This window comes from Cyanistes caeruleus, chromosome 27 (genome assembly GCF_971803275.1).
Source record: "Cyanistes caeruleus chromosome 27, bCyaCae1.hap1.1, whole genome shotgun sequence".
Taxonomy (NCBI): domain Eukaryota; kingdom Metazoa; phylum Chordata; class Aves; order Passeriformes; family Paridae; genus Cyanistes; species Cyanistes caeruleus.
Window position 1 is genome coordinate 66,786 of NC_141727.1, and position 19,419 is coordinate 86,204.

The window sequence follows — 19,419 nt, forward strand, 5'->3', positions numbered from 1 at the left end:
CTGCCAAGAGCTCAGCGCTGCCTCAGCCTCATCTTGGCCCCAAATAGGACTGGTCTGTCCAAGATCAACACCCACCTGGCAGGCGCTGTGCACTGAGGTCACTGCTTGGGGAAGAGGCCGTCTTGGTGTCTTCCTGGCTCCTTCTCCCTTGTGCTGGCAGCAACAGCAGCAGGAGGGAACGGCCACGTCGCTCTCCCTGTTGGAGACAGGCAGGAACAGCCAGTGCAGCTCCCTCTCCAAGCTTCACGCTTTGCACTGCAGGCAGCGAGGGTGATTGGTATACTCTTGCTGGGATGTGGGGTTTGGTAGGGAACCCCATGGGGGTACAGCAAGGGACACATCCCCAAGCTTTGCATTTGCACCCTTCCCTTAGGGTACAAGCCTGGGGACACTGTGTGGGGGTTCATCTCCTCCACAGCCCCAGGCATGTTGTTTGTCATTGAGCATCGCCCATTCTGATGCTCCTGAGGGTTTTATTTTCTCATTAGGGTTCAACACCGCGAGGGCGGTCTTGGTGCTGGTAGCTGAGGCTCCACCAAGCAGGGGGTGTCAGGGAGGCACCTCCCATTTGCTTCCCGTGCTCCTTCCCATAGGAGCTGAAATACGTTGTCAGCTCTGCTCAACACTCAGTTGCGGGTAGAGGGATCCTGGCCAAAATGAAGGGCCCTTTCCCTGCCTCCAGCAAACGTGCTCGGTCAGCTCCATTCCCTGCGACCTCCTTCTCAGCTTTGCAGTCCCCCAGCACTGCAAAGGGGGTCCCTTTGTGGGTGCTGCAAACGGCAGCTCTCAGAGCTCTTTGCTGCTCTGTCTTCCGCAGCACTGAAAAGTCAGGCAAGTTCAAGCTGCAAATAATTTATTAAAACCAGATGTGCTTGCTTGGAACTGCCATGAGGAATTTCAGGGCGCTCCAGCCTCGTGAGGGCCAGCGCCAATATCCTGGCCTTCCGTTGCGGGGGCGAGACAGGGCTGGGGGCTGCCCAAGAAGTGCTGCCTTCTGAGCCTGTTGCCACTCCTTCCTGCCTGGCCTCCCCTGGAGGGCTCCTGGAGAGGGGCTGAGAGGGAATTCCAGCCATTTTTTTTACAAGAAATTTACCTTTTAGAAAAACACTTCCTCTGCATGACTCAATAGCAAATTGGCAAGCAGATTGGGCTGCAGAGTGGGGAGGGAAAGCAGCTGGAGAATGGTGGAGGACAGCACACCCTGAATGGCACCTTCCTCCTGCCGGGAGTGGATATGAGACCACAGAGCAGAGATCTCACCCTGTTCCCTGGCCCTTGCCATAAAGACCAGTAGGGTCCAATTGGCCCCAAGCACTTCATTTCCACCTTTGCCACTGCCTTACCTCGCAGCCATGGGCATGTCCCCTTCCACTTCCATCCCTCACCAGTTCCTTTAGCCTGGAGAGGTTTTGGGATCAATCCCAGCCAGCCTCCTGGGTTTGGGCACGAGTGTGTGGATTTTCAGAATTAGCAGGAGCTGCGATGAGCCAATGCTGAACAAAGCAGGTTTGGAGTGCTGATCCTGATGTGAAGCTGAGCCAAGAGCAAGGCAGTTGCCAACAGGGCTGTGTGTGCTCATGGCTCCCACACAGCCAGAGCCTTCAGTCAGGAGAGGACAGGGCTGAGCAGAGCTCTGGATTTTTTCTTCCCCTGAATGCAAAGCAGAGCCAATCACCTTATAACTTTGCTACTGGCATTCCCCAGGGCAGCCCAGGTGGGAATGGGAGATCTGGCCTGAACATGAGGCTGAATCTCCCTGTTGCTGCTCAAAACATCCCTGCATTTTTACCTTCATTCCTGCGTTTTTATTTCCATCCTTGTACTTTAATTCCATTTGGACCATGACACTGCTCTGCACCATCCCTGCAGCCCAAGCAACAGAGGATGGGAAAGTAGCTCCTGGCCAGGGATGCCTGGGAGCTGGTGAGGTTCATCCCACACTGGCGGGGCAGAGGTGGATAACCTCTATTTTCAGGCTTTCTGAATCAGCTTGAAGCACTTGAGCCTCCCTTCAGTGAATGTGTTTGGAAATAAGTAGCAACAAGAGTGAGCGAAACACAATCTGCAGGTGAAGGTGGAAGAAGAAAGACTACAGTAACCCATCCCAGGAGATGCAGGCTGGGAGCACAGAGGAGCAGGGAAGAGCACATGGAGCTGGTGGCAGCATGCAGCTCCTCACCATCAGCACATGCCAGCAACTTCTGGCTGTCACACCCTCATGCAGCTAAAGCATGGAATGGGAGTGTGTCTCGGGCCCGCTCCCAGAATAGACAATAGTGTCCTTGTGGCCAAGAGACTGCTACTGGGTGTGAATGTAGGGAAGGAAGGCAGAGCTGTGCTGTGTTTGTTTGGCCTTTTGCCCCCACTCAGGGTGATGGCCAGGGGGCCACCCAGCTGCCCCTGAGGGCAGCACTGGGACCAGGGAGAAGCAGAGACCACAGGCAGAGCCATGTGCAGCTGGGAAAAATCTGTGCAAAGATTCATCAGCATGTGGTAGCTAAGGTTAGGTCCAGGCTGGGTGGGAGTCAGGGCTGTGCCTAATTATGCTCAAACACACTCCAAAGTCTCCTTTTCTCCATGTTTGGAGTAGGAAGGTTTAGGTTAGGGCTGCCCTGAGCCAAGCTTGTGTAGCATCCAGAAAACAACATCCTCCAGCAGCAGACCCCAGGCAGACGCTGGCAGCAGTTGCAAAGCTCACCTTGTGTTTGCCAGGTCACAAAATAAACTAGGACTGGCTCATTTAGAAGAGAGAAGCTCATTTATAGCATGACTCCCAACCATGAATATAGGAGGCAAGGCATCCAGCGAGGCAGCCCCTTGGTGCATCTTGATCCTGCAGGTGTCGAGGTGTGTTCCTCGCACATGTCCCTGCCTGTGTGGGCACCTGTCTACCTGCTGCAGGACAATGCTGCTGATGCTACTGAAGCACCATTGCTGCCTCTCCTGGCCCAAATCTGCGTCACATCATCTGCACTGGAACAGGGGGCTAAAAAACGATCAATTGCAGCAGCATGGAGGGAGCCAAGCTCTCTGTGTTTGGTTTTCACTTGCACTCACAGAGTTTGACTTCAGGCACAGTGAAGGTCAGGTCAAGTCTGGTTTGCTGAGTAACCTGGGGCCTGGTGGCTGTCCACCTGAGGAAGCAGCTCTGGAGGCAGGTATGGCCCTGACTCCTAGGGGATGCCCAGCACAGTGGCTCCACATGTGCCAAGGGCCTCAACACTCCTCGGTCCAGATACATACTCCAGATACAGACTCAACATCTTCAGCTGCCAATGTCCTTTTTCATTTTCTGTTGTTTATTTTTGCAAAGCTGACAAGGCCCAGCCCCAAGAAATTAAAGGAGTTGAGTTTCATCACTGCTCGGTGTGGTTATTGTGGGTGACTGAGAGGGGAGACTTGGGTGTCCACGGGCTGGGGAGTGGATGGGGGGTCCACAGATGGGGGGACCCACAGCTTTTCATCAACAGGAAAGGTATTTTTTATGTCCTCAACATATCTGGCTTCTAAAGGCAGCTGCTATTCTACAGGAAATGAGACAAACCCACCTCAGCTTTCTGTTTTATGTTCCAGGACAAGATCAACACCATTAATTAAGTTACTCAATAATTTCAGCAATTCCCCCTCTGATGCAAAGATCACACTGCTCTGAGCTATGGAATTCACCCTTCCTCCATCCTTCCTCATCCTCTCCTATGTCATCTTTGTGCAGCCATTGCAAGAGAGCTCATGCCACTGCCAAGAGCACAAAAACAGTAAAAGCCAAGCACATCAGTTTCTTAAAACTTATTTTAATATCCATGTCTCATCTGTTGGGTAGAGCCAAAACAGTCTGGCCTGGTTTAAGTTACAAATTTTTCATACACTTTAAGTAAATGAACAGTGTGGCAATAGGGTCTGTTATTAGAAGTGAAACCCATCTTAACAAGGGAAGTGTTGCAGCCAGAATTCTACCAGGGTTCTTCCACACTATCAGCTCCAAAAGGCCATCACTGTCCCCTGGCCATGGATGGGTGTTGTAGAGCAGGAATAAATGCTTCTGACACAAAACTAATCACACCCACACAGATGCACACACTGGATGGCCAAGAAACAATGGAACTGGGATAGAAAAAACCCTTTTAGAATTCTCCCCGATTTGGACAGATATCAAATCACCAGTTTCGGCAAATGGGATGAAGCACCAACCCTGATGTCTCCTGACAGAGGCTGAATAAACACACTGAAGCTGCTTGCTGGACAATTAACTTCTGGCTTAGAACAGCAGGCATGGAAAGGGCTAAGAGAGAATGGCTGAGGATTTGAAGATGCAGTATTTCTGTTGTCTAAAACACTACAGCAGTTTAGACACCACCTTAATGCAGTTGCAAGGGAGTAAATCCAACTAAAAGAGCCCAGGAGTCACTACAAAAATAGTAGGAAAAAGCTAAGCAGCAGAGTTCTCCACTTCCCTGGCCTGTTGTTTAATTCCAACAGACTGCTCCATTTCTCAGTTAACAAGTTCCTGATCAGGTTTAAGCACAATAGTTGCAGATGATGGCTTACAATAAGGCAGACAAGTGGCAGTTCTAAGTGCATGATGGACAACAGCACTTGCCAGGAGATGCCACTGGGTAACAGAGCCACCCAAACAGCCCAGAGGCTGCCACAGCTGTGGGTAGAATGCTGGAGATGCTCCACAAAGGATGCCCCAGCCCACAGTGGTCCAGGGTACTGGGCTGGGAAGTACGCACAGGGTGGTTTTTAACCACCATCCTCAATTGCAGTAGTGCAGCGCTCATCTCCCCCCAGGACAAACCCTGCACCTCAAGACTGCATTTAAATATTTCTGTCTAAGAACTCTTGCCACATGTTAGGGGCATTCTAACCTGGCTGCCACATGTTCAATTGCTGCATTTTTTGTGTTTTCAGTTTTCCTTCAATGTGGGAGGGAAAAGGAAGCAGAGTGGGAGGTGCCCATTTCACAGCAGGCAGATCCAGCTGAAGGTACAAGACTCTGCCAGGCAGATTGCAGGAGGGAGACAGTAATTAGGGTGTTTGCTCCTTTCAAGAACATTGTATCAGTCCCCGCAATCTGAAATCGGGTGCAGTGATGGCAGCAAGTTTCATGAGTCAGCAAGTCTGCAAAGTGTTAAGGGAGAGAGAGGAAGGCTCTGCTGCCAAGTCACCCAACGGAGAGGAGTAGACAAGGCTTCAGCTTTGGAATGCTCTAACATGAACCGGATCAGTAGAGAGCTGTGTGGGTACAGATCACATCTGTGACACCTGAGCTGTGCTCCAATCCCTGTTCGCTCTCTGCCTCCCAGCCAGCCAAGGATCAGGCTCTTAAGTGTGGAGAGCTCAGTATAAGCATGAGGGGCTAGGTCTGCAAAATCAACAGCACTTCAACACATTAAAAAGATGCAACTATTTTGAGAGTAGCTGAGACCTTGTGGCAGCCTGAGCTGTGACCCACTCTGATCACAGAATGATGCAGGCCTGTTCTCCCAGGGCTTCACCACCCTCCTTGAGAAGGTGAATCATTCCTAATAAGCCACTCCAAAGGAGCGGAAAGCTGCACCAGTTGCAGAATGGACACTGCCACAAACCTGCTAATACGGGTTTCACTGAGACCAGAAAACTGTTTTCTTCCAAAAAATTGTTATTTTTAAAAAATCGAAATTAATTAGGGGTAAAACACTAACTCTAGTGCCATGAACAGGCAGGATCAACTTTTTTCCCCTCCAAAGGGCAAAGAGTCATATACCATCCCCAGCTGAACCTTGGTGCTTCGAGCTTTTCAGGAGATGTTACCTAAACTTTATTAAAAGAAAAAGAACAATGTTTAAATATCAACACTGGACTAGCCCAGTCTTTTTTCCAAAGTCCACATTCTTCATATGAAGCACACACGGCGTCCTGGATTCCCCAAGGCTGCATGTTCAGAAGTTCACAGTACATGGAACCATGTCTTTTTGTATTTTTTTCTTGAGTTTCTCCTCCTTGCTCAGAGCAGCCACCCTTTTTGTGGTCACTGACTGGATAAATCTCAAGCCATCTCCTATCCACATGGCTTGGGCTAGAGCCGAAGGCTTTCTAGATGAGTTGATGTTGTCATGCTCTATGGATGGAAAAAAAGCAAGAGAAAAAAGCACCTGGTACAGGCTTCTTGAGACCTTTATGGATTCCTCTGTTTCAAAGGTGTTTCTGAAAGTCTTTTTGCCGGTTTCTCAAGCAGTTTTTGGCCTATTACTCTGTCTCAGTTTGAAGAGCTGTTATTAGATGATCCAGAGGTTGATGCAATTGCAGCTCCAGCTGGGCTGCTTGTGGATACAGATTTGCGGATGTGAGGCAGCAAGTAGGGGTCACAGGCCAGCTGCTGGACATCTATCCGGTCCTCCTTTCGATAGGCGAGACACCGCCTGATGAATGCCTGCAGCACCCCAAAGCCAAAGCAATAATTAGTTTTTTATGACAGAAACAGGAAGCTTTTGACTCTGGGAGCGGGGCCAATGTGACAACTGCAGTGCTGAAATTCCTCCCCTAGAAACAGTCCAGCTCTTGCACTAAAGCTCATTTTGTACCAGGAGAAGCATGGCCAGAGGCACCCAGTGTTCAGTGCTCAGCCTGACAGCTGCAGTTATCATGAAATCACAGAATGGTTTGGGTTGGAAGGACCTTAAAGATCGTATCATTCCAAGCTCCCTGCCATGAACAGGGCCACCTTTTCACAGGACCAGGCTGCTCAGAGTTCCATCCAGCCTGACCTTGAACACCTCCAAAAATGGGACACGCAAAGCCACTGATCACGGTATGATAGGTGAGCATTAAACACAGGATTCCTGCTGGTTTTTATAGAAATTTAGAGGCTGGAACTGCCTGTGCTCCTGACCCTCAAGCAGATTTACCTTTGCTTCTGGTGTGACTACTGGCTTTGGAGGGAACTGCACCTCAGTAGCTTTCAGGATTGTGTTCTCCTGCAAAATATCCTGTTGTGACTGGTTGTGACCGAAGGGCTACCAAAAGAAAGAAAAAAAGTTGTTAAAGGTGACAGGCATAAAAACCCTGTACTGCTACTGTTTATCACTGCCTGACATCAGCATTTTTTCAGGCAAGCAGCCTGAAACTGCTGGGAAGGTGCTGTGGATACCAGAGGACCAGGATGCATTTCTCCCACACTCAACTGAACAAAAGGGATCAAGCTGGAACATGTATGGCTTAGCCAGTAGAGATCTCCACCTGGTTCCAGTCTTTGTGTGTCTGTTACAGCATTTGTCATCCATCTGAGCTGGCAGAGATCTGCTGGGCTGGTTCCATGTGTCTGACTGACAGCACTGAGCAGCACATGTGTGTCAGCCCCAGCTTTCACTACACTTGGTTACCAGGGACTCCTGAAAACAAGAGCCCATGGAATCCTTTCCCTTCTCCATCCTATCTCTCCTGTTGTCATAAAGCAAACTATCTTTTCTCATGACAAATCACCTTTTCCTGATCCACGCTCTTCCCTCCCAAAAGCCATCCTAAAAACTTCTAAAGTGGGTCTTTGTACCTACTTTTTTCCCCCTCCCTAAGCACCTGCAGCCATCAAGACTAACAGAGACTCAGTGCATTGAAAATGTCACAAACAAGACTAGACCAAAAACCTCAGAGCACAAATGACACACCTGTCCTGCCCAAAACAGCCTCACTGAGAACATGCCCAGGGGAAAGAGATGTGCTGCAGAATGTCTTTTCTGAAGGAAATGCTAAAGGTAGAGCACAACACAGCCTAGTCTGTGCTCCACACTTCCATTAGTATGGACTCTGCTCTGGAACTCAGTGCAAGAGACATGGATCTCATGTGAGAAGACAAGGGGTAGAGAAGGAAGCAGAAGCCTGGGTTGCCTCCCAAAATGTTTGGGAAATACCACTACGAAAAGGAATTAAATGTTTTCTTACCTTTCTGCCATATAAACACTGATAGAAGATGACTCCCACTGACCAGACATCAACTTTATTTGAAATCTTTGGAGGTTCTTTCCCAACCACAAAACATTCTGGTGGCAAATACCTGATTAAAAGAAAGTGTTAAGAAGTTATATGAGAGCGGCTTCAAGTATTTTGCATAATTTCCTTTAGAACGGAAAATTCTATGATCAGATACCGGCTTGAGACTCCGGGGTCCCATTTCATTCCTGTGCATCTCTGGGCAAAGATTGCCACTCCTTCTGGGAGCAGTGATCCCAAGGACTCTTCAGACACTCATGTTCTGAGTTAGTCAGTACAGTCAGTTTCTTTCCACCAGAGCACAGAAAACAATCCCACTCTCTTTTATCTTCAGAACTGGTATTTGCTGTTGAAAGGCCTTGGCCATCAATTCCACAATGAAAGCACACAGCCAAAATACGTATTTTTAGAAATACAATCCCAGATGCCATGTCCCAGTTAAAGATACTCAGCTCCACAGAGGGTACAATTAGTTTCGTTTTTTAGGAACGGTACAATGCTGTACAACACAGAATGGCCAAAAAAAGTTCTGTTGCCCACGGTGACAGTTTGCTTAGGTGGCATGTAAGTTACACTCGGTGGCACTCACCAAGGGTGATACAGTGACAGTTGGCACAGAAGATAAAGAATTGCTGAAAACAAGACATTCAAGTGAAGCTCTGGCTATAGACAACACCAGGAGTTTTACATCTTTTTCAAGAGCCAACTATGGATTTTCACTTCATTTCAGAGGAATACTCTTTTCATCTCCCTGATGCACCTGAATTTCTAATTAGGTAGAGTATTTCCATCATTCTTGCTTAAGATGTGAGATGAAGCCACACTGGACTGTGAAAGAGCAGCCAAGCCCTACTCTGGAGCTTGCTGTCTCAGCAGCATATGCAGCTTTTCACCAGACTTTTGAATATGAGCTGGTTTTCAAACACTGACCTATTGAACAGTGAAAAGCTGCCAGCCTCAACAGGAGCTGTGTGACAACAAGAGCAGCTTCCAGGATCTCAAACTTCCAGTGTCAAGCTGTCACAGCCAATGGCAGCACACAGAGATGACACAATTCCAAAGCTGTTTATAAACTGTTCTTGATCTTAAATTGCAAGTGCCTCAGGCATAGCTTACCAGTAGGTACCAGCCCCCTGCGATGTCAGCTCCATGCCATCAACTGAGTTGTAGCTGTCATCATCCATGATTTTGGAAAGTCCAAAATCAGTGATTTTTATTTCTCCACATGCAGTACCATTCACTAGAAGAATGTTACCTAGACAGAGGAAGGAAACAGACCTTAAGATACACATTTAGCAAGAATAAAATTGCATCGAGCCCTGCACTGCACAAGGACAAGGAACCTACAGTGAGCTGCACCAGATGTTTTAACTCTCAAAACCCTGAACTTCAGAGACAAATCAGGGACCACCAAGTGCTAGAGCTGATCTGCCCATCTTAAATGACCTAGTGACCTCATATTGCTTGAAGCCTGTTAGCCAAATGAGCTTCAAGCCCAGGTTGTTTTGACCCCTTCAAAGGTCCTGCTGGAAGGGCAGGTCAAAAAGAAGGATTAAGGAGAGAAGTACACATTCATGTGTTATGACTCATTCTGCCCTGAAGTTCTGACTTGCCCTGTCTTCTCAACATGCCGGAAACGCTCTCTTTCCTGACAGTGCTCCCCAGTGAGTTTCTAAGCTCAAAAAGGCCAATTACTGCTTAGGCAAGAATCTTTCGTAAACCCATCAAGATGTCAGATTATCACTGTTTTTCTCCAAGCCTACAATAAAGTAGCAGAATGTGTGTGATGGCAGTGGATGAATCACAGCTCTAGGCAGCTGCAGGCAGAGCTCAGACAACTTGGGAACAGCCAGGGAAGAAATGGGGTCACTACAACCAGCGCAACAGCACCATCTCCCGTACACATTCCTCCTGCTGATGCAACATACCACATCACAAACCAGTTACACAACGCTGAAGAGGTGCCACCAATACAGGGAGACAAGACAGGGCTATCTGCCCAAAGAGATGGGTGAACTTACTGGACTAGGGGAAAAAGCTATGCAGCCAATATACATCATCCCAAAACAGAGCATTTCCATTTTCCCCCTTGTGGCTCTGCCCCAGTGGTAGAAGGAAAATATACAACACCATCTGGGGAGGATCTTCTCCACGGCAGATGTAACTGAATTAACTCAAAGACAAACCTGAGAAGTCTGTGTGTCCTCAGCTTTGGGAGATGACACACAATATGAAAAAACGAACACTTCAAAATTAGCTTCTGTCATCAAGTTTTCAGCCAGATGATTACAGAAAGAATAAGCCAGAAGAATAGGACCATGAAGCACACCAGTAATTATGGGAACCTTTACGAAGCAGTAACAGAAGCGCTCAACAGCAGAATACAGGCAGGACATTAAGAAAACAAACACAGCCACTTGGTGGTTCAAGGCTTCATTCTTGAAAATGTTACACCTCCTTGTTTTATGTTGCAGTTCTGGGAGACAAAACCCTTTACACGTTTTCCAAATGTTCTATGCATTTTATGTTTTCTTCTTGTTGCAAGTTAGCTTTCCCAGACAGCCCTGTCTTTTCTGCTGTCTGACCAAAGGAAACTTCATTGTATTACCTGTAACCCATTCCAATTCCTTAGCATCCTTAAGCATGTCATCACAGCATACCTGGTTTAAGGTCATAGTGTATGATGGGAGGTTTGATTTCATTTAAGTATTTTAAAGCATTCACAATCTGCATGATAATGGATCGTGCCTCTTTCTCTGACATTAGCTTGTGCTGTTTCAGGTAGAAGTCCAGATCGTTCCCCTCACAGTATTCTAACACTGTACAAAACCTGAAAGAAAAACAGGAGTTGTTGCAATTAAGGCACCTGATAGAAATCAGAATACTTTGTTACTGCTTGTCTGTAACTCACCTATATGACCAATATATTAAATTAAGAATCCTTCAGCCTATTAATCCCTTTCTAAAAGTAAGCTACCAGGAGCACAGGCCTCAATGCTCAGCAGTACAGAGATCCCCCATTAAAGACCCAGAGGCAGAAACTGGGTCAACTGTGGCATTTGCCCAGGGTCAAGAACAGGATTTACCAGTAAAGCACCACATCTGACAGAATACACCACATTGCTTTGTAAGCTGGAGTCTCTAGAGTCTCAGTGTATGCTGGAAGTACACCTTGATTATTTTTGCAGTGAAGTCTAACATTGGTGCAGACACCTTCTGGACTGGATGCTCCTGGAAAGTTTTAAATACTTTGCCTTTAGCGAATAGGTCAAACAATGGGAAAGGACAGAGCAATACAACTTACGAGTCAGTATCCAGGGAGAAGTAGTCATATAGTTTAACTATTCGAGGATGATCCAGTTCTTTGTGAATTCTGTACTCTCTACATGCATGTCTGAAAACAGCAAAGTCTGAGCATTAGTCATACAAGTGACTTAATTCTAATTTCTCCAGACAGTGAATCCAGACATACCACACAGCATCCAGCTTCAATCAAACCCATCCACGATCCTCAGGCAGCTTCAGAAAAATCAAGTAAAGGAGGAACTGCACAGAAAAAGCTCTTTGGAACCACGGAACCACTGTGCAGCTCCAACCCTGGCAATGCTACAAAATAACTCATCTTGATTAATGGTAGTGCCTGCCAAAACAGAATAACCTCATAAATTCTCAAGAGATCCAAGATAGCTGAATACAAAAATCAGCAAGTTCTAGAAGAATTCCATGATGCTTAACAGCCTAATTTCCAGGCTTCAAATCCAGCTTAATTTTTCCCAGTGACTTGCCGGGGAATTAAGAACACAGCTTTATCTTGGAAGTCCTATGGAGAAGGCTTGGCTGCCACTCTGCAGTTATCTAATCCGCGGCATTAGGGAGCAAGGGTCACCAACAGTGAAAGGCTTCCAGTAAAGAATTTCCTCCTAATATTTAATTTAATCCTGCTCTCTGTCAAGCTGAGGTCATTCCTCCCTTGTCCTGTCACTCCAGGCCTTTGTAAATAGTCTCTTTTAATTTTTCTTGTAGCATCCCTTCAGGTAGTGGAAAGCCACAGTTAGGAACACTTATTCTGGGAAACAAAAGGAAGGGGGAGGCTTCCAGGGAGCACAGTGCAGATATGTACCTGAAAGATGGCCAGGAAAAACTATTACCCATGGAACTGCTTGAACATTTCAGAGAGAAGCCATTTCAGCACTTTCCTCACAGAGCACTGGTGCTTTAAATTGTGGAGGCACAGGGCTTATACAAAACGCTGTGTGTGTATGCACACATTTAAAACATTTCTAATCTGACTAGAACTTTTGCAAGTAGCTACTGGGACAGAAAGTAGCTTTTGAAATGTGGCAAACACAGGAAAAAATTTGCAGCCTGTACACAGGCACTGGATAACTAAATGCAGGAAGAATTGGGAAACATGGCTGGCTGCTTTACAAGCTCACTTACTTGTGATAGTTTTCTTTCTTCTCATCCCTCCAGTTTTTATTTAACTGGTGTATTTTCACAGCTACATATCTCTGTTCTGTTAAATCAAATGCCTGCAGAAAGAAGAGCTGAAAATCAGTAGGAATCACATGCTCCAGTTAATACTGCAAAAGCAGACAAGGTCTAACAAACCAATATCCCCATCAGGAAATCAGCATTAAGACACAGTAAGGGAAAAGCAAACCCACATTTTGATGTAGTAAGTTGCACTAATGAATTCAAGCAACTCTGAAAACAATTGAATATTCTGTGCTTTGATCTGACCCCCCTCATGGAATCTAACTCATGCAGGACTGATTTTGGCATTTTACTACCAGAGTTACAAAGTGACCAGGAAGGCAAAATTACCAAAATATAGACAGCTTTTATAGTGGGAAAGACCCCACTATTATCCCCCCAAGTCCAAAATTAATTTTCTACACTTGGGTTAGTAAAAATACCCCAGAAAAATACAGAAGATTTTTCAATACTTTGTTTCACATTGGTAGCTCAGCTCTCCAAACTGGAGCATAATATTTCAGCACATATAAAGGCTGGAGAATTCAATGGCAGAGCTGCGTGATCTTGTGTATCCTTCCCTCCACTTTTTTATTATTTAAAGTCCTTAAAGAACGAACCTTTGAAACTCCACTCACAGAGCAAAGCAGAAATCTACCTTGCCTGAGAGCAACAACAACAATATAATGATTTCCAGGACAGGACAAAATGCTGTGAGGTAAGCTAACAGGCATAATGTATGTTCATCTCAAAAGCTGGCCACTAAATTCCTAATACTTAATAGATTGGCCAAGACCCTGGAGAAGAAGGGCAAAGCACTTCTTTGTTTTAATAACAGTTACAACTCCTAAGAACAGGCAGGTAGGAAACATTCATACCCTCTTCTGTCATCTGTGGAGCCAAAACTTTCTCCTCCATCAGCAAAGCAGATCAAAGTAATTACACACAGCTCACATTCCTTTTCCCCCCTATCTGAGCAGTCCAGTCCCCTTAATTTAGGTACTTATTGTTGTGCTGTATCAAAATAATAAAGCACGACAAAGTTTCCAATATGTGCAATGGGACAATTATTTCCATTCTAGCCAAATTCAGCATGAATTCCAAACTTCTAAATACAAATGGGGAATATTGAGAACCAGAATACCTCTAAGTGCAATAGTCAAATAGCAAGCACTAAAGCATCCCAGGTCTTGGCTGTTAAGAATGCTGACACACCAGGAATCCTCAGGTCTAAGGAAGTCCCAAAACTGAACATGCACACTCACACTGTCCCCTGTCTGCTATTTCAGAGGGTAAAATGAAGGCACAAGAAACAAATCCTTATACCCCCAGGAAGTACAGGCTTTGCTCTTATTGTTGGAGCTACTTTCTCGTATTTACAGAGATGTTCAGACTTGCTGTGCCATCTCAGTAAGGCTTAGCCACTGCAGATATTTGTGCATAGCATTTGAAGAAACAAGTGGTTTGCTTCTCTGTCTTAACAAAAATTGAAGACTTGGTGCAACATTCTTTGACACATATTTGAAAGAACTCTGACTCCTGAGGACAAGGCCAGTACCTGAAAATCTCAACTCTGATGTCTAATGCAAGCCAGATGCATGATGAGCATTGCCTCCCACCCCTTCTTCCCTCCATAACTCACACAGCACTGAGAAACCAAGCGTAAAAACTCTGCTTCCCGCAGATCCAGATTACACCAGACTGCCACTTCCAAGTTACCTTATATACTTCACTGAAGCCACCTCTACCCAGAAGATGTAACAACAAATATCTATCATTTAGCGTTGGATGGTCTTTAAATCTGGTGAGAAAGACACAGTTTAAGAAGACAGAAATAATGATGTCCTCTACACAATAAATTGCAGCTACTGCACAGCTAAGAAACAACATTTTTACTTTCAGACAGAGAAATATAATTGTGCAAATGACTGACAAATTTGATGCTATTTGATCACTCTGCACCAATGAAAGACTACTTAATGGTACCTTGATGCACTTGGAAGCCTTTGTCTTAGATGAACTTCAAGCTATAACTGTACCAGCCCACAATCAAGTGGCTATCGAGTTATAACATCAATTTAAAAAGAATTAAGTGTTTCCCATTGTGAAAAGACTATTTTTCATTATGAGGAGAACAAATAAAAAAATTACTTTAAGTTCTTATCCCTGAATCCCATGTGCTTACTGTGAATTATCTTCATTGTGTATCCTTTTCAATTCCCTGATGTGCAGATTTCTAACCCTCTCTAGCCGTTCCAGCTCTGCCTGGATCTCTGCTTCTTCCTGCACAAGGAAAAACAAAAAGAAAAACACAACAGTCTGCAAGGTACTACAGGTAGTGTTTCAACCTGATTTATGGAAACACAAATGCAATCCCACTTCTGGAGAGAAGTAATTGGCATAACTTGTCTGGGAAATCAGAGAGATGGTCAGAGTCAATTTGCAGTCATGTGACAAGTAACAGGAATGAAAGCTGACTGGGCAGTTCTGTTCACATCTATGCAGGCAGGAGGAGACATATATTTATAACTCCTTGTTTATAATACCTTCTGCGATTAAGAAACCTTGTTGCTGTGTTTTTTCTCCTTCCCTGCATAAGTGCTATGCAACTGTTTCTGAAGGAATTTCAGTGCTGGTGGGACATGAGAAAGAGGACAGCCCCTAGCAGTAATAGCAGAGATTTTATGATGTCACATGGGACGAGACAGCACCTGGACAGGACGGGAAGTGTGAGAGAATGACATTATGTTCTGCTAGTGGTAACTGTCAAACACGTCAGAGTGTTCGTCAATGCCATGTGGAAGTTCTGACATAGTGTTTGTTTAGCTGGAAGTTCTGATGCCCTCAAAAACAACATGAGAATTCATATCACTGTGGCCAGGGCCACAAACCTCAACTCAAACATGCTCCCTGAACAGCACAATTTGTGTATGTGACTCAGGGGACATCGTATTGTGACTATTGTGACTCTGCTCCTTCCCTTTCCAACTGCTTCTATTTTTAGACATAAAGAATAAGCCAGTTTCCAAAAGTGGAGAAGGATAAGCACAGCTTCAGACAATGCCACAATCCCAACACATTACTTCATTTTCCATTAAGGTCCATTTCCAAATGGATTCCTCCATTTGCCAGGGGTGGCAATGTTACATGCCAGGATAGATGGACCTGCAGTTAATCCCCTGGAGCAATGTGGGAGCTGTAGAGCCAGCATGGCTGCAGCATTCTCACTTTTCTTTGTTCACAGGTCAATCAAGCATAATGGGCAGACTGCCAGCAGATTCTGGGTGTGCAGTAATTTTCCCTTCCACAGAAAATAACAAGGAGTATGGATGCATTAATGAGGCCTTGCATTCAGCTTGTGTGTCAAGTTACAGGAAAACAACTACACATAGAGCTCAAGCACCACCTGAAAAAGGAAGGTGCACCCCAGCAAGACACTTGCTGCTTCTTTGGTTCACTTCCAAAAGACTCCTTGGCCTTTGCAGAGATCACACCTAACCAGGAAAATGGCATCTATTTTTTTTCCCAGTATTTCACCTGTTGAAGTGTCCCAGAAAATTTATTTATAGGTCACTGCAATCACTTTCAAGGTAACCAAGAGCTTATCTAAATATAACCTCACCTGCAGGTACAGTTCCTACTAAGGCCAAGGTATTTGAGAACAAATGTGCATTGCAGCAGCCTGAACATGACTGGTTTGCAAACTGGACTGGAAACGTTGGTTACTCAATATTGCAAAGAACTGGAAAAGTCAATGACTGCTGTTCTTACAGTTTTCTTCCCTTGGTCCATTCCTTGTTGCTCCCCCATCTTATACACTATACACATTCAGAGTCCAGCACCAGGCAGATCACAGTGACAGAAGATGTATCAAAAAAGTGGAACTCTGCATGAAATCCTAACTGTAAGGACACAGGAATCTATTTACTGAAGCAAAGAACATCTTCTGTGAATACCACTGCCCCCCAAAAATTATTACAAAATCCTGGCTATCCCTTTCAAGCGCAAAACCCTCCTGATTATCAAACAAGTAGTGACCTCTACAGAGAAATGCTCTTGTTCACAAAACACTGCACAAAAAGCCTTAATTGCAACTAGTTCTTACCTTTTTAAGATGACCTAGACGAAGTTTGAAGATTTCCTCCTGCTCATGGTATTCTGCTAGTGTTAACCTGCATAAAAAAGAAAGACTCAACCAACATACTAGGTTTCCAAATGTGATAAAGCGAACAATCTGAAAAATGCACATTGCCAGTGGAAGTAACAAATCCAGAGAGTACATCAACAGCCAGCACAAAATTTTTTAGATAAACTCCTCAACCTATATTTTTTAATAATCAGTCTAAAGGAGAACAAAACCTTAAACCTCAACAATATCCATTAATTTCAAATTCAAGTCCCGAATAACACCTATCTAGGCTACTGACTGACTTCTAATAAAGACAGTTAAACCATAATTTAAATACAGAAAAGTGAAGCCCAAATACTCCACATCTTATTTTTCTATGTAAAGTTTGCTTTACTGACTAATTTTCAAATTTTTCTTTGCAATAAAAGCTGAATAATTCAACCCAGCTATTCACTCTGAGACTAGAAGCACACCTGGCCACACAGCCACTACAAACAGAACAATGACCTGGGATTCAGAACTTTTTCCTGTTTCAGGTTTTGGCCAGTGGCTTCCAGAGAAACCTTGGGAAATTTACTTTATCATATTTTTGACCTCATGTGTAGTTAGGAGAAGCAATGGGATAAGGTGGATAACCCCTGTATTATTGATAGTAAATGATGTTCAAAGTTTCTGCTCTAGGTGGTTGGTCAAAAGAAGTTTCATAATGTTTTCAAAGTCTTTTCCATGCCAAGCATGCCATGTAGGTCAAAGCACAGCCTTTCACTTAAACAGTGACAGAGCCCATCACTAGTGAAATGCTAAGACATGCTGAGATCTTTAGGATTAGAAAAATGAATCACTATATTAACTGTCTCATTACTACCAACAAGGAATTTGGTAAAAGCATCACATGTGAACATAAAGTTATGATGCCCTTATCAACTTCATCTGTTCACTCTGTAAACAAGACATGCATGTGACAGCATACTAATATCTTTTTTTAAACCTAAATTGAGTTAAAAGCATATCCCAGGAGGATTTCTGCAACAGCAGTTATGCTGTACACAGTACTTCACACAATGTCAGTGCAGGAGGCATCCAAAGCATCGACACCTCAGCTTCTTTCAAGGTGGGACCGAGTCCTACATCTGGGCAGGGAGACCTTACCCTTACTTAAACTGAGAGGCGAGAGCATTCAGCTCATCAACTGCTCATCTTGAAATGCCCCAACTTCCTTCTGTCGATAATGCAGAGCCCAGGTATTGAAACAAGGCCTAAAGCAGTTGTTACTGGATAAATTTAATCGCACACTCATAAGCCAAGTTCCCTATGAAAGAATCTCGAGCAGAAGGAACGGCTTATTACAAAATAAAGACACACATAAGACAAAGACAGTACCAAAAATGGTCACATGTTGTCTCATTTCATATGAAACTGCTGAAGGCCCTGAGCTGGACTTGATGATCCTTGGGAGTCCACAGAACAGCATAGTCTGTGATTCTATGATTCTAATTCACACAAACAGTTTGAATTTTAAGGTAGTCCAAAAGACCATCCCAAGAGTTTAGGTCTTTGTAATTCTGTGATTGTTTGGTTGCTGTTGCTGTGTAAGGAATAAAGAGAAAAATGAATAAACCAGCACCCAAGGTTTGCACATACGGTTGTGCACAAACACCATCAGTCTGCTCATTAGGGCAGAGATATAACAAGCACCATCAGGCTAACACTGCCCAAAACAGCTGTCAAAGCAATCATCACAAAAATCAAGGGGGCTCTGAGACAAACACTGCCCTGTTTCACAGAAACATGTTGGAAACAACCTACCTACACCTGTAGCACAGCTGAAGGCTGCCCAAGCTGCCCTAATGAATCTCAACCAGCCCCAGTGGATTAATCTTCCTAAATGAAAACCCATTTCTCATTCACAGGCTAGGAAACTCATTTTAGGAGAGCTTGTGTTTAAATTTGCATCACAGGAGCTTCCTCTCCTTTTTAAGACACAACAACAACCATGAACCAAAGAGGAACCAAAAATCAAAGAGGAATTTGGCTGTCTGCTTCTCATTCTACTTTTAGAAACACCTATATTTAAATTGCCTAAAAGTCAGCCTCTGAAAGAGTTCCACAACGAAAAGCCTCCCTCCAGAAGTCATAAAACTTTGTTCCTGATACACAACGATCCAACAAATTCACTTCCTGGATAACTAATGATTAAGCAAGTAGTCAGTCAGTCCAGTTGCTACAGCTGACTTGCAAAAACCCCAGTGTTTTCACATAAGCTACAACACTCCACATGAACCATATCCATACACCCTGGGGAAAGCATTTTTTATCAAGTACACAACAAGAAGCTTTTCTAAATCATGAAGATATCACCCTAAAATGTATCAGTGAAAAATGATAAACCAGCAAGAAATGGAGAAAAAGACCTGGGAGCCCAAGAGGCTTCCTAGCAGAGCATGGTAAAGTTGGATTATGCCAAGGCAGGCTCACAGCACAAGTAGAAGCATCACAGACATGATGAGGATTCCCAGGGCACATCAGGACCCGTGCTGCTGTATCTCCAGAATAAGCCACACTGCACCAGACTGCCGGTGAAAAAGAATCCCACAAAAATGGGGAAAGCTCATTCTGCCCTTTGGAAGTGAAAGGTTACCACAGTGAATAGCAATATTTCAAAATATTAATGTACAGACATTCCATTTGCTTATCCCAGCTTAAACCTGGCAGTACAGAATAATGACTTCAAAGTTTTATTTAGTTCTTTTCAGGCTCCCTTGGCCAGAATGACAGGAAAATGTCTCCAGCCAACTTAGTTATTTGCAGGAAGCACACAGTGTTCTCCAACACAACCCACCTGATATGCA

General features: G+C 44.7%; 1 protein-coding gene across 35 annotated transcripts in view; it reads right to left on the reverse strand.

Moving 5' to 3' along the window:
* Positions 1-3,771: 3,771 nt before the first annotated feature.
* Positions 3,772-19,419, reverse strand: part of TLK2 (tousled like kinase 2) — a 56,529-nt gene continuing 40,881 nt past the window's right edge. For all 35 annotated transcript variants that reach the window (XM_086864485.1, XM_086864466.1, XM_086864482.1 and 32 more), the window contains 10 exons: positions 16,547-16,613; positions 14,627-14,724; positions 14,161-14,242; positions 12,406-12,497; positions 11,270-11,359; positions 10,626-10,795; positions 9,082-9,220; positions 7,918-8,029; positions 6,888-6,995; positions 3,772-6,412 (listed from right to left, as the gene is read on the reverse strand). In XM_086864485.1, coding sequence (XP_086720611.1) covers positions 6,239-6,412; positions 6,888-6,995; positions 7,918-8,029; positions 9,082-9,220; positions 10,626-10,795; positions 11,270-11,359; positions 12,406-12,497; positions 14,161-14,242; positions 14,627-14,724; positions 16,547-16,613 — 1,132 coding nt within the window. In that variant the 3' untranslated portion in view covers positions 3,772-6,238. The remainder of the gene's footprint in view (positions 6,413-6,887; positions 6,996-7,917; positions 8,030-9,081; positions 9,221-10,625; positions 10,796-11,269; positions 11,360-12,405; positions 12,498-14,160; positions 14,243-14,626; positions 14,725-16,546; positions 16,614-19,419) is intronic.